This window comes from Centruroides sculpturatus, unplaced genomic scaffold (assembly GCF_000671375.1).
Source record: "Centruroides sculpturatus isolate CEXI.00-Female unplaced genomic scaffold, Cexi_2.0 scaffold484, whole genome shotgun sequence".
NCBI classification, from domain to species: domain Eukaryota; kingdom Metazoa; phylum Arthropoda; class Arachnida; order Scorpiones; family Buthidae; genus Centruroides; species Centruroides sculpturatus.
In genome coordinates, this window is record NW_019384726.1 from 96,230 (window position 1) to 111,180 (window position 14,951).

The following is a 14,951-nucleotide window of genomic DNA, read 5'->3' on the forward strand; positions in this document are numbered from 1 at the left end:
ATTTTAATTATTTTTATTTCCAAACTGATTTTAACCAGTTCTATAGTAAGGTAACATTCCAATAGACAATATGCAAAGCTTTTTTTTCAGTTTACAGCAGTATTTATTACACAAAATTTAAGTAAAGCTTAACATGCCGATCTTGCCCCGGTCTCCCCTAATATTTAAATATTTACAGTTTACTTATTTAATATTTTCATTTTTAAAATTAAAGGAAAGGATATATGTAAATCAGATTAAAGGAGAAATTTAGAAATTTTTTAAAGAATGTTGAGAGAAAATAAGCAAATACAAGCATGAATCTGAATAAATTGTGTGCAGAAAACAAATCAGTGTCAGAAAGAAAAATAATTTTTTTCGAGCATGATATATTATTGCTACTCTATAACAATAATGAAGTTTTAAATTTTATATTAAATGTCAGTCTTCTGCACTGATCGATCCTTCTTTATCTGGTAGTTGTTATATAAAATTGACAGTGCATAAAAATAAAATAATACAGTATTTAAATAAAAATTATAAGCATTTAAAATTTTCAAAAATTTTTAAGCTAGATTTTAAATTCGTTTCGCAGCTGCAATAGATACAGAATAAAGAAAAGATTAGAAATTAAGTGAAAAATAATAAATAACAATGAAGTTGTTAGGAAAGATAATCATTTTGTGCAGTTAAGAGGAACAAATTCCATCAAAATTGGATTTGAAAATAACTCGATAGAAACGGCATAAGTTATTATCAAATCAATAATTTGTGTGTTTACTGTTCCGGTTTAAGTATTTATTATTTCAAGAAGGTTTCTAGTGAAGAGATAAGAATGGAAATAATATGAAAAATAACGTGCTTTGGATATAAATAATTATAACTATTTATTAGTAGATATTTAATGTAAATTATGAAAATTTTGATGATAATAGCGCTAATAATGATTATAGTTATAGTTGTCAGTAAATCCAACAACGGTCATTATAAAAATTCAAATCGTTATAGAAAGAATTAAGAAAAATATTGGTAATTTTTGAGATAAGCATGAAAACAAATTACGAAAATTTTTAAATGATATAACTTTAAGATATGATATAAAATGTAGGCTATGCTTTTGAAAGCCATTGTCAAGAATAATATATATTATAAAATCAGCAGAATGATAATTTTCATATTAATTGTATCGAAGACGAAGTCCGTGAAAACAGTCGCATTCTTAATTCAGTTTCATGTTTTAGAATACATTTTATGACTACTCTAATCCTTCGTTTTAGGTTACTTGGTTGTTTACACAAATATTTTAAAATATTTCCTTAAACCGTAAGATAGATACATATCCGATTAAAAAGATTAAAAACGTATTGCAAAATCGGAAAACAGACAAACAAACGCCAATTATTTTTCTTCTATACGGCATTGGGACCATACGTTTTATTTATTAAGAGAAGCACTATTAATATATATTGATAGATTTCAAACAATTTCCTTGCGATGAATTCTTGCAAAATATTTTCAAATCATAAAATTCGTCAAGTGAAAAATCTTAATTATTAATTAAACGTGAAGATAAAAGTAAAAAAAAACAAAGGACAGGGTCGTCATAAGATGTATTTCAAAACATGCAAATAAATTAAAATTAGAAAGCTGACCGTTAATAATATATATTATAATTTAATTAATACTACGATTAAACTTGTTCGTGAAGTCAACTGATATTATCGAATTATTTATGTGTTTTATTTATTATACTTTATTTTTCTGCACTATATATGTGATCTGTATTACAATAAAATAGCGTAAATTACTTAAATTGCGTGTAAATATAAAACAAATCGATTGATATTATTCAACTTAATATAATAATAAACTAATTAATTAAACATAAAATATGAATATGCTACTTGATAATTACGTGAAAGCTTTATTTCAATATCAATATATCAGTTGACGAAACATTACTATATATTTATAATTCATAGTAGCTTAACGTAGAAAAGTTATACAGTTGTAGATAATGAAAACGAATTGCTAGTAAATGCTTATATATCAAACGCTTTTAAATATACAGAACAGGAACTAGAAATAAATTTTAAGTCAATGATTTAAGCGTTATAGAATTTATGATTTATTACTATTTCATTGAATAACAATATAACAAATGAACGTATTAGCAGAAGATGTAGGAGGAACTCAAGCTACAATAATAAGTTTTATAGACATCTGCCATAAAGCAGAAACTCTTAATATAAATGTACAGTATATGGTAGTCTGTAACAATCCTAGAACTCTTATGTACTGCCATGTAGGATATTAGTTATGATGAGCAAATAGTCCGCAGACATACGATAACATAAATAACTAATAAAAGTATTAAGAGACACGAAATCAATGAAGTATTTATGGCTAGCTTCTCCATTTAGCTTAACATCATAATGAATTCAAGAAAATACTTCTTTAGAACAAATGAGAATAAATAAAAAATAATTTTATTTAAAGTAGAAAATATNAGGAAAGTAAAAGTTTTCTTTTGTCTCTCTAAATTTTTAAAAGAATTCAATTCATAAAAATAATAAAATACGTAAATTTACTGATCTAATAAAAGCCATAAGATAAATGCATACACAATAGAGAGAACATTTTTTCAGGTTAGAAATTATAGATTTTAGTTATTTTAGGAAAGCTTTTGAAATTCGCATTTAGATCTTAACAAAAAAATCTGTATTGAGCGGATTATAAGACCTGGTACTGAGTGAAAATTGAAAACATGTTTTCGATAAATTCACAATTCTCAGTTTAGGTTGCAAACGGATGGTTCTTGATAGAATTTAAGTTACAGCTTACTTCTATATCTAATTTTCTGTCTTCAAATGATATAATGTAGAATTTGTTGAAAATGCATTAGAAAAGAATCGTTGGCATTAACTTTAATCCACCGGAAAAAGAATGAGTTATAAACCTAAAAAGTTTCTTGTTTAAGCCAATAGCAAATGCGGTTTTCTATAATGTACGTGAAAAGGTTTCGTCTTTAAGCCAGGGGTAAAATGAGGTTTTTCTATAGGTTCAGACAGATATTCTTCAAAGAAATTACAGTATTTTAAAAACTTAAAAACTGAAGTTTCGTAATATATTATTAAAACGTTCTTAATCTTAAAAAGTTTCTATATTAAGTTTAACTTTTCTACTTACCTATGTTCAATTTATTTTCTTTTAAACGTAAAAGCTTTAAAATATCCTAATAATTATTAATATGTATAAAAACTGAATGAAAATGTATATCAAATGAGAAATGTGAAACGAAAATTGTGCCAATAATATTGTCATTGAAGGCGATAATTAAATGTGATTGGCGAAGCAACTAATATTACATCATCATTTACGTAATTTGGTTTCGATTTTCGCATTTCCTAACGATTCGTTTTTACTATAAATTTTCTGTAACCCTTACTCTTTACTCATTTTAGCGATTAAAAAAACAAAAAAGTTTAGTACTTTGTTCATTCGCTCGTTGACTGTCAGCAAGGTTGTTCGAAAACTAAAAGAGTTACAGTACAATTGAAATTTTCTATTAACTTTGTCTATCTAAATGCCTGTTTATTATCCAGTTGTCTGATAGCTCAGAAATAAAAACGATTTAAGCCTACGAAACTGCATTAACGATAATATGGAGAAATCACTTCATTTTATTAAACGTACTCTTATAAATTAATTTAAATTAAAAAAAACCCAACAATTTATTTCCGTAGAATTTCAACTTTCAACTTTTCTCTAATAATTTTTTTACACTAATATCTACATTATTAAGGCTGCATTATATATATACTACAATGCTTTATTTTTCAAAATTATTTCCTTACATCTTCAATACTTTACATGTTATAAAATTAAAATCATGTAAAAAAGCCTAAATATCAATATGACCTTCAGCACTAATTTGAATATAACGGCAACTTTATAATATTCGCAGTTATATATCTCTTTTATAACGATCTATAAAGAATGCAAGATATTGTTCTATTGTTTCTCATTCGCTTAAGATTAACGATGCAGATGAAAATTATATAGAAAAGATATGAATTTTTGAAAATATATCCGATTATATAGCATATTTATTTTAAAATATATTGAAATATGTAAATAAAAATGCAAAAAAATACATGATACTGTACTAAACAAGTATTCGTTCAGCTGTTGAAAAGTTCAATTAAAATAACTCTAGGAAACGAAGGAAAAAGATTATTGCAACAGAAATTTTAAATAACATGAACGATAATTTTGTAGAGTTAGCTACTTGACATATATATTGTGTTTTTGCTAATATGATATGAAAGCTAGAAATAGAATAAGCTATAGAATAAACTTTTAACTAAGCATTTTATTATTATAGATTTGTGTTGATAAAGTGGAGCTTAATAAAGTAAATTCAATTAGACATTATACCTCTACTACTTTAAAAAAGGATTTTGAGATGATTCTATAAATGATTCAATTCAAAGTTTCTATAAGAATTACAAATTCTATAATTATATATACTTAAAAATGCTCAATATAATAAATAGTATATTGCATATTCCTTTAGAATTAAAATTTTTGCTAAAGTTATTATATTAATTACTTAATTTTAAGCAAAAATGAGTAAATTTACACAAATTATTTTATAATTAATTTTGAAAATTTTATTTGTATTCTATTTATGCATATACGATAGAGTTATCAATATTATTGTTTTCGCAGTGTTAACAATTTCCGAGATACTGTTATAATTGATGACAGTATTAATTAAAACAAAGAAGACGTCAAATTCAAATTTAAAAATTAATTATATCTTGTAACAAAACACTTTAAAATTCAATACGTGAATACAAAAGCTTTTATGTACAAATAAGTATAATTATACATCAAATTTAGTTAAATAGAAATAAATTCTAATGCAACATCATTTGAACTTTTCAAGATAATTAAAATCATGAAATCTTGATTACATATATTTAATTATAAGCTTACCTTTTGACAGGAAGCCGATCTTGCCGTCGGGGATCTTACAATAACGTATGAAAGAGAACAAGTGGTCGATTTTACGATGCCTTTTATGAATTTGGGTGTTAGCATTTTGTTTAGGAAACCAACGAAAAAATTTCCAAAACTCTTTTCTTTTCTTCAGCCTTTATCTATAGAAATATGGATATATATGGCTACAGCCTACATAGGAGTCAGCTTGTTGCTGTTTATTATAGCTAGATTTAGCCCTTACGAATGGGTCAGTCCACATCCTTGCGATCCTGATTCGGAAATTTTGGAGAATCAGTTTAATTTGCTCAATAGCCTGTGGTTCACTATTGGTTCTCTGATGCAGCAAGGATCCGATCTAAATCCCAGGTATGCTTCACTTCATTTTTTATTTTATTTATTGTTATTTTTTTATCATATAAATACCTTGTTAAAANATTTATAAACATAAGCGAATATAATTATAAATAAATAAAATTTAGAATAATTATATGATGTATTAATTATTATTTAGATTTCTAGATAATTTTTACATTTTCTTCTAGTTAGATATGCTTGCATACAAACATATCTAAGAAATCATGCATTAAATTTTTTTAATCTGACGGAAAACTTTCATGATGTGAAGTTTATCACTCCAGAATTGATATTCTTCATTTTTTCTTTTTAGATGTAATATGATTCTTAGCAAAAGATTTTAAAATATTGATTTAAGATAGAAATTGCATCCATATAGCTTGAAAACAAGGCTAAATAGCTCTTCAAATAGAAATCGTCATTACCAGATTCGTAGGGCAGATGTACTTAGAAATCTGACAATGACAATATCAAGAATAATATTGAAAAAAAAAACTATAGGCTTACAGATATCCCGAACATCGAAGATTTTCTGAATATATGAAAATCTAAATCTCATTAAAATAACGTATTGGTATTTTCATCTGGATCAGCTTCGGGCTTTTCATTTTACCTTTCTAAACCGCGGGCGTTATTTCGAGAAGGCGTTTCTATTTGAATTTCAGTAAGCAAATCAACTCAGTACTTTGTTTTATGAAGAGCGCAACTTTTTGCTATTATTTTCAGACGATAACAATATTTTATTTTATAACTTTATCGATATTGAATAGGAGAAAGTAAAAATATCTCATACTCCATCGAATCCCTAATTTTTTCTAAAACTTATATAAGTAAATTTTTATTATTCGAAAATAGGACACTCGTCTTTGTAAAACTTTATAATCCAACATTAATTAATTAAATAGTTACTCTAAATTTTAATTTTACTAAAACTTAACTTGAAACGTATTAGAAATGAACATAAAATATTAAACAACATAAATGACTTTTTTAAAATGTAATTTTATTTACAGCCATCGCACAAATCATGAAAATATAATTGAAAAGTATTATAAAAATTAAATTATCTGTCTAAAGTAATTTCAATTAAGTTTGTTTCAACAATACTTTCTTTACTTCATTAATAGCGAAATTTGCTCCAAGACAAATATTTTATCTCCCTTCAGACTTAATGATTTAACGTCAATTAAAATGTTAATTATATTAAAATAGATTCTAACTTTGCTGTAAAAATCAACAGACACCTAAATGAAATGATAAAAATTGATTTTTATATTAATTATTAAATCAATTACAACAATTATAATAAGAGATTAAATATTGCTTTTAGATAATTTTCTGCTGTTATATGTATTATTTATAATTATTCAATATTTAATTTATTTTTAATAATTCATTTTGTCGTATAATTAATATTAAATGGTGTATATGATCCATTACATTACAGTTGCCAATATCATTATACAAATTACTAAGAGAGGTGTTTTTACAGTTTGTGATATGCATTAGTAAATTGAAATTTAAAAAATTCTAAACTATCGTTGTTATAATTTTGTATGTTTAAAAAAAATTCTTATTTTATTTTTAAAAAAGTTTCATTAAATTAATTTTACTGCTTAATATAAAACTTAGTTCACGAATTTATAAAATTATTCGTTTTATCTGTTAGATTTATGACAAAGAAGAACATTTAATTTAAAATTATATCTTGTATAAAATTAAACATTTTAAAAGAGGATATTTTTATGTCTTTTCTTAGCATAAGGTTGCCATTGAGAACAAATCACACTGGAACACTTTTAGTTGATAAAGGTCGGTTTATTGATAGGAAAAGATATGCATTTCGGGCTTAATGCCCCTCTTCAGTTCTATTATAACAGATTTACCAGCAAAATTATTACAGAGTTACAGATTTACCGATTGTATTGAAATATATAGGATACGCGTACAAAGGTTTGTACAATAAAACATAATTACCTGAGATTATAGTGACAGTTAGGACAACACGACTCGTGAGAAGACATAGGTGAAAAAAAAGAGGAAAATGGAGCTAAAATTCTTTTAGCTCCATAGGCCAAAGACAATCTTATGCTAAGAAAATACATATAGTAAAGAGAACAGCAAGCAACCAAGATCTAAGGATATTTTTTATTTCGTAGGGCACTTTCTACTCGTGTAATTGCTGGTATCTGGTGGTTTTTTACATTAATCATGATATCGTCTTATACTGCTAATTTGGCAGCATTTTTAACTGCAGAACGTATGAAATCTCCTATTGAAAGTGCAGAAGATTTAGCAAATCAGGGAAAAATTAAGTATGGCTGTGTAGAATCTGGATCTACACGTTCCTTTTTTAAAGTAAGCTTATCATCTTATATCTTCTGTTAAATATCGAATTCCGGTAATTATAACGTGTAAAATATTTAATTATAATAATTAGGAGTCCAAAGTTTCTGCGTATAAAAAAATGTATACGTTTATGGAAGCAAATCCTAGCGTGTATACATCTTCATCAGAAAAAGGAATGGAAAGAGTTTTAGAAGGTGATTACGCCTTTTTAATGGAATCTGTTACCATTGAATATTTAGTAGAAAGAAATTGTGAATTGACTCGAATTGGCGGATTGTTGGATTCTAAAGGTTACGGAATTGCATTGCCTGCAGGTACACTTTTTTAAATATCACAATACTTTAATTAATAATATAAATCTGTTTATTTTCTATCAGCTTTAAGAGTAATAACATTTCCATATAATTAGCATAACGTTTTAATCTATAATTTAAGTAATAAATTCAAACTAACTTCAATGAATTTCATCTTGAATTTTAATTTGTCGTTAGGTTCCCCATACAGGTCATTAATTTCCAGCGGAATTTTAAGGTTGCAAGAAACTGGTGTATTACACGAATTAAAAGAGAAATGGTGGAAGAAAAAAGGAGGTGATCTATGTGTTGCCGATGAAAAAAAGACTAGTATTCTAACTAATGAGCTAGGACTCGCCAATGTCGGAGGTGTATTTGTGGTGTTATTAGCAGGATTAGGAATGGCGTGTGTCATCGTTGTTATAGAATTTATTGCTCACACTAGAAAAAAACCGCGTGAAGAAAGAGTAAGTATAAGAAAAAGTAAACAATTAGTGAGTGAAGTTAGTGATAAAAGTGAAATGATAGGTTGATATTGTGTTTCTATTTCTTGCACGCAAGAACGTGCCTCATTGAGGAAAACAGGTGAGATAGGTGAGGATAATTAATAAGTAACAAATAAAATACAATCTTCCTCATTAACTTTCTAATTCAATGTTTCTAGTATTAAAATATCCATAATTACTTACAAATGTATCTTAATTAGTCAAAGGAAAACTTTAAAAAATAAAAGCGATATACTTAATTTTATTTATAAAAATGATATTTTTAACGGCAGTTTTAAATATTTTCAGAAATTTTTACCATATGAAATGGTGCAAGAAATAAGACAACTGATAACAAATCAGGGAACAACTCGACCTATAAGATGGAAGTATATGGATAAACATATAGTGTGGAGTGATTCCGATGCAACATCTGTATCAACAAATTACGATTTTCCAAACGAAATACGTCAAAGCTATAGAAATTGATTAATAATGGCGTATCAATGTCACTGTGTCAATTAAAAAAGAATTTTAATAATATTTAACGTATCTTTTAAATCCAAAGGAGGTTATTTTAAACCTCAGATATCAATGTGTCGAAAATTGAATGCTGTAAAAAAGAATATAAGAAATACAATAATCACTTTCGGGAAGGAAGGGAGATTGATTTGAAAAGAAAATTTTATTGAGCATTCCAAAAAATAAACATTTTGATAAATATTGACAATTTGGAAGTGATTTTTTGATGGACGTAAACAAATATGAATTTTTCAAACAAATTATATTATAGACAGGTATATGCAGTATACGTTTATAATATAAAATTCTAGATTTTTTAAGTAATAATTTGTTATTTATTACATATTTATATAAAACGATATAATTAGAAATACGAAATTATCGTGTGATAATTTTATTATCATTATCATCTTACCAAAGAAAAATAATTGGTTATTTTCAGCAGTTATCCAATAAATCAACAGGGAATCATTAAAAATTATACTCGTGAGAACAGTTGCTTTTTAAAATTTGCAATACCATAGAAAAGATGTTTTATCCAATTTAAAAACAGAAATAAATTCAGAATGAAACAATGAAATAAATAAATAAATAATTCTAAAAAATAAAGTGTTATAAAAATAAGAAGGGAAAAAACCATGTAAATAAACAATGTGTTTCGAGTTGTATGTATAAATTGTTTTACAATAAGCTCAATGTGTAAAATTTGTAAAATGAAGTTTTATTATCATTTATTAAATAAATAATTCAAATTAATTTCAATTAATTGAATCCATTTTAGAATCGAATAAACTTAATATAAATTTATTAAAAATTATGTATTATATTATAATAATCACACTCATTAATTTTATTGAATTCACACACATGTATATATATAATTTTAACTCTTAATTTTTAAAATGTTAATATTTAAAATTGACACTTTAATGTAGGCCTATAAATTCGAATATTTTAAGTTAAAAAATTAATTTGAAAATATTAAATATTGAAATAATAAAATGTTTGAAAAATAATTTTCAGGGTTTTTAGAATTAAAATACGTTAAGAGAAACAGTTCTTACTTTATGTGTTTGCGTTAAAAATTTTTAAATTAATCTTATAATTAATTCAAAGTTAAGATTTTTTTAATATAAAACCTTTAGAGGAAAAAAAGTGCAGAATTTTAATTAATTTTAACTCAGAATATCTCTGTTCTCCCCTAATTTTTTAGATGTAGATGCCTTAAAGTTTATTCGATTAATATTCTAATTTCTGATCAACTTTTGTAATTACTAAGTTGGTTTTAAAAAGTTTATTTGATGAAATATAGGATAAAATTACTTTTCAGAAAAGTTTAGTTACATTATTTGAGGCTATGACATTAATTATATGAATACAACATCAAACAAATTACGATGGTTCAAGGAAATTAATTTAGTAAATATTGTCATCAGGATATTCGTGAGTTAATGATAATTTGAAGACAATGGAAAATTTTTAAAGAAAAGAAATATCGCGAAGTTTGTAAAAATTTACCTCATAATTATCTAATTTTGTTTATTATGTAATTTTACCAAATTTTTTTTACATCATTTAATTAATTGTTATAAAATACAATTTTAATAATCATAAACCTCTTTTGTAAATGAATAAAGTTATAACGTTTTGAATTATTTTAAGGACAATCTATGAATATTTCTACTTTATATACTAAAACAATTTTTAAAAGGCTTAATTTTTTGAAAAATAATTACATTTATTTATAATCAGAAACATGAAATTAAGACCACAGTTTTTAATTTATTTCAAGCCATCAATAAGTACAATAGCAAAAAATATATATTTAATATTAATAAAAACAAAAATTTTAAATTTTCAAACATTACAAATGCATTATTTAAATATATAATAATAAATATAGTCTTTATTTAAATATGAAATTTAAATAAACTAATTTAAATTTTTTCTCATATGACTGCAGTCTTATTTCTTTATTTTTTAAGAAAAAAATACAGTAGACATAAAATTGCATTTTTAAAAACTCAATTTTCATAATTTTCTTTGTTCACAATTGTAATTTAGCTTTGTTTTTTAAAATTATTAAATGATATTCATGCTTATTTTTAACGTTGTATCAATTTCGTGTTGATTTCCTTAATTTTATATGCTTACTTTCTGCAAGATTTTTTACAAATGGACACCAAATAGTTAATAAAGTTTAATTTATTAGCATTTAAATGTATATTAATAAAAAATATATGATTTTTTTACTTGAAAGAAATGACAGTTTACAAATGACATTAATACAACTGTAAGTTTATTAATAAAGAAGAGTTACAAATTTCATTAAAAAGAATTAAAATAAGTAACATATAAATAATTTTATATGTTTTTATCTTCTTTATCATGTTTTAAAACTTTCAAAAATATATTGGATAGAAGCTTTTTATAATATAAAGAATTCCAAGAAGAAGAGTTAAAACATTTCATAAATAGCAAATAACATTATATAGAAAAAAAATTAAATAAATTTATATCTAGATAATATTAGATATTGAGATATTTTCTAAACATCTTGTGGAATAATTGACATAAATAGTACATAAAAATGTAAATTTTTAGATATTTAAATATAAAACACGGTTATTTAAATCATGGATTATACTCAAGTTTTGTCTTTTATAGTGAAACTTTCTAATTCCTCTGCAGAATTATGTTGATATAAATTTTATTCTTGATATAAATATTATTATTGTGTTAAATATTATCGGATTATGGAAGTTGTCTCTATTATTGTCGCAAAGGGATTTGTAAATGTTGTGAGTGGGATTTAGCATAATGCCACACCGAGAAAAGTTTTAAATACCTTTAGAGAAGGATTTGTAACATCAAACTCAAACTCGGCAAGCAACATAATTATGTTTATTCTCAATTAATTGATTTTAGACGATGAAATTATTTTTATTACATTTCGTATTGTAGATGCGGAATGAATATATATGGTCTATTTTGTCTCTCAGATTGCTTCAGAAGATTTTATTATAAATTATAATAATTAATATAATAACAATTTATTATAAAAATGAAAGTTATGCTCTTATAATGTGCAATCATAAGATTTTTAAAATTTAGATTTACGTGATCAATTAAGACTGAGTCTTTAAATTATTTTAATAAGTGTATATTTTTATGATTTACAAAACTTCAGATTTATTATAAAATTTATTATTAATAAATGCTAATTCCACTATTTTTTTCTATATTTATAAAACGAATTTAATGAATTATTTTTCAAAATATATCTATGTAAACAAGTTTTATCTCAATGAAACTTGAAAATGTGATATGACCACTTACTTTATATGCTCTGTCATTATTTAGAGTGAATTGTACATAAATGAAATAATCTTAATAGGCAAAAGGAACAAAATTTTGTAAACTCCATTATGTGTTCAAAAGATTCGTCTTCAATGATGCATTAAACGAAAAACTTTAATATTACTGCTGTATTAAGAATGGTTGGTCGAAGAAATAGAAACGATAAACTTAAAATCGTTTACATAAATAATCAATACACAAAAATGTAAATATCATATTATTGAGCACTTTGCAATAAAAATCTAAAAATACCTTATCTATAATCAGGATATATTATATGTTATAACAAAAATACTAAAGTAAATAAAGAAATTTCCCATGAGATCAATGAGGATGTCATCGACTCTACAAACGACATGAAATATTTGGGCGTTATGATTGATGATAATTTCTCTCGGCCTAAACAAATAAACAAAGTGAAAACGAATACAATAAGTTATAATGGAATCCCAGGAATTTTAAGAAATTGTCTAAAAAATGAGAATTTTTGAAAATTTATAAAATATTTTACATAAAACCAATTTATAAAAATGGCAGAATGATTTGTTAGATTGTTTCATAATCATTTTAGATAAATTTCTCGTTATTTCAAAATAATGTCAATGAACAATTCGAAGAAAAGATAATGTACGATATTCTGATCATATTGAAATATTAAATAAGCCTATCCATTGTTTAATTTAAAGTTATTTTATGCAATTTTATTTAGTATTATAATTACAGAAAATAATTAAAATATCCCACAATCTATTCAGATATAAAAACAATTTTAAATAATATTATTTATAACAAGTAGAAAAGTTGACTACTTCAATAGTTATTAAGTTAAACTTATCACTTAACGAAAACGTATTATAAAAGTAAGAAATAATCTTAAGTGAATAATCNAATGAATAGGTTATTATAAATTTAGGAAATATCACTTTATATTTTAATTAAATAAACAGGTATTTTTCTTATTTATTATATACTTCAACAGAGATCGAAAATATTTTTTCTGTTCAGCCAAGTATCTTTATTTTGGAGAAATAAAACGTTTTAGTATTAATTAACAATCACAATCAGACTTGGCAAATGAGAAACAGTTGACAAAGTTTTTGAGCACCTTACGCTTGCTGAGGAATATATTGAAAACTTCACAAACGTTTCAAGCTAATTTTTATAGATCATCATCAAGTGTTATCGTATTCGAGCTTTTTTAAATGAACGTTTCATAATATACCGTTCGAACGTAAGTAATTTAAAGTAAAGAGTACAAAATGTAAAATGAAATAAATAAAAAAATATCAAAATAGCAACCAAAATAACTAAATAAATAAATAATACAGTAGCCCCTCGTTATATCACGGATTCGAATATATCGTGCTTTGTTTTTGCCCCCAAATTGAAATTTTAAAAACACTTCAGTCAATACATTTTAAATTAACAATTACCATTTTTTTTTTTTGCAACGAAGTATGGTATTTTATTCTTACCATTGTCCTTGAAACTACCACTGCAGTGAAACAATAAATTTGTCAACATCTAAATAACTAAAACAGCAGGACAGATCAATTATCATTTATTCTTTTCTTTTTCGTTTCTTTTTGATATTAAAAGTGTTTATTTATTGGTTTTAAGTCCTGTCTATTTACAAGTTACCATGAATTCGAAATTTCACAACTTTTGTGTGAATTAAATTAACGCAAAACTGTCAATTCACATAAATGTGTAAAATTTCGAATTCACTGCGTGTACGGAAAAGATTTTTATTTCTGAACGGAAAGTTCTAAAATTTTTATACAGTAGTAACTTTAATTTGCTTTTTGAGAATTTTTACTCTTTTATTTTATACGTTTTAATGTTCTTACATTCAATTTGTTTACATGTTCAATATTTACTTTTTTAATTTTCAATTACTGGATTTATAATCTTTTATTGTAAAATATAAATTACACGAATTTTTAATACGCAATTTATTATGAAATATAGTATTGTATAACAACATCGCAACTGATATTTTGTTTTTAAATCGACAGTATCTGTCTTTAAATATCATTGTTAAAAAAACAATAATGCTAAATGGATGTTTGTGGTATCGATGTTTACGTAAACGTCATTTAATACAATATAACCACGAATAAAATTTAGTATTGCAAAACTAAGCTTATTTTATATCATAAACACTTGCTNGAACATTTAATTTAAAATTATATCTTGTATAAAATTAAACATTTTAAAAGAGGATATTTTTATGTCTTTTCTTAGCATAAGGTTGCCATTGAGAACAAATCACACTGGAACACTTTTAGTTGATAAAGGTCGGTTTATTGATAGGAAAAGATATGCATTTCGGGCTTAATGCCCCTCTTCAGTTCTATTATAACAGATTTACCAGCAAAATTATTACAGAGTTACAGATTTACCGATTGTATTGAAATATATAGGATACGCGTACAAAGGTTTGTACAATAAAACATAATTACCTGAGATTATAGTGACAGTTAGGACAACACGACTCGTGAGAAGACATAGGTGAAAAAAAAGAGGAAAATGGAGCTAAAATTCTTTTAGCTCCATAGGCCAAAGACAATCTTATGCTAAGAAAATACATATAGTA

At 24.5% G+C, this 14,951-nt stretch overlaps 1 protein-coding gene across 1 annotated transcript in view; it reads left to right on the forward strand.

Moving 5' to 3' along the window:
* LOC111628126 (glutamate receptor ionotropic, kainate 2-like) overlaps positions 1-9,570 on the forward strand; it is a 22,728-nt gene extending 13,158 nt beyond the window's left edge. The window contains exons 7-11 of the mRNA XM_023371848.1: positions 4,994-5,355; positions 7,503-7,701; positions 7,784-8,006; positions 8,184-8,452; positions 8,780-9,570. Of these exons, the coding sequence (XP_023227616.1) occupies positions 4,994-5,355; positions 7,503-7,701; positions 7,784-8,006; positions 8,184-8,452; positions 8,780-8,959 (1,233 nt within the window). The 3' untranslated portion in view covers positions 8,960-9,570. The remainder of the gene's footprint in view (positions 1-4,993; positions 5,356-7,502; positions 7,702-7,783; positions 8,007-8,183; positions 8,453-8,779) is intronic.
* The last annotated feature ends 5,381 nt before the right edge of the window (positions 9,571-14,951 follow it).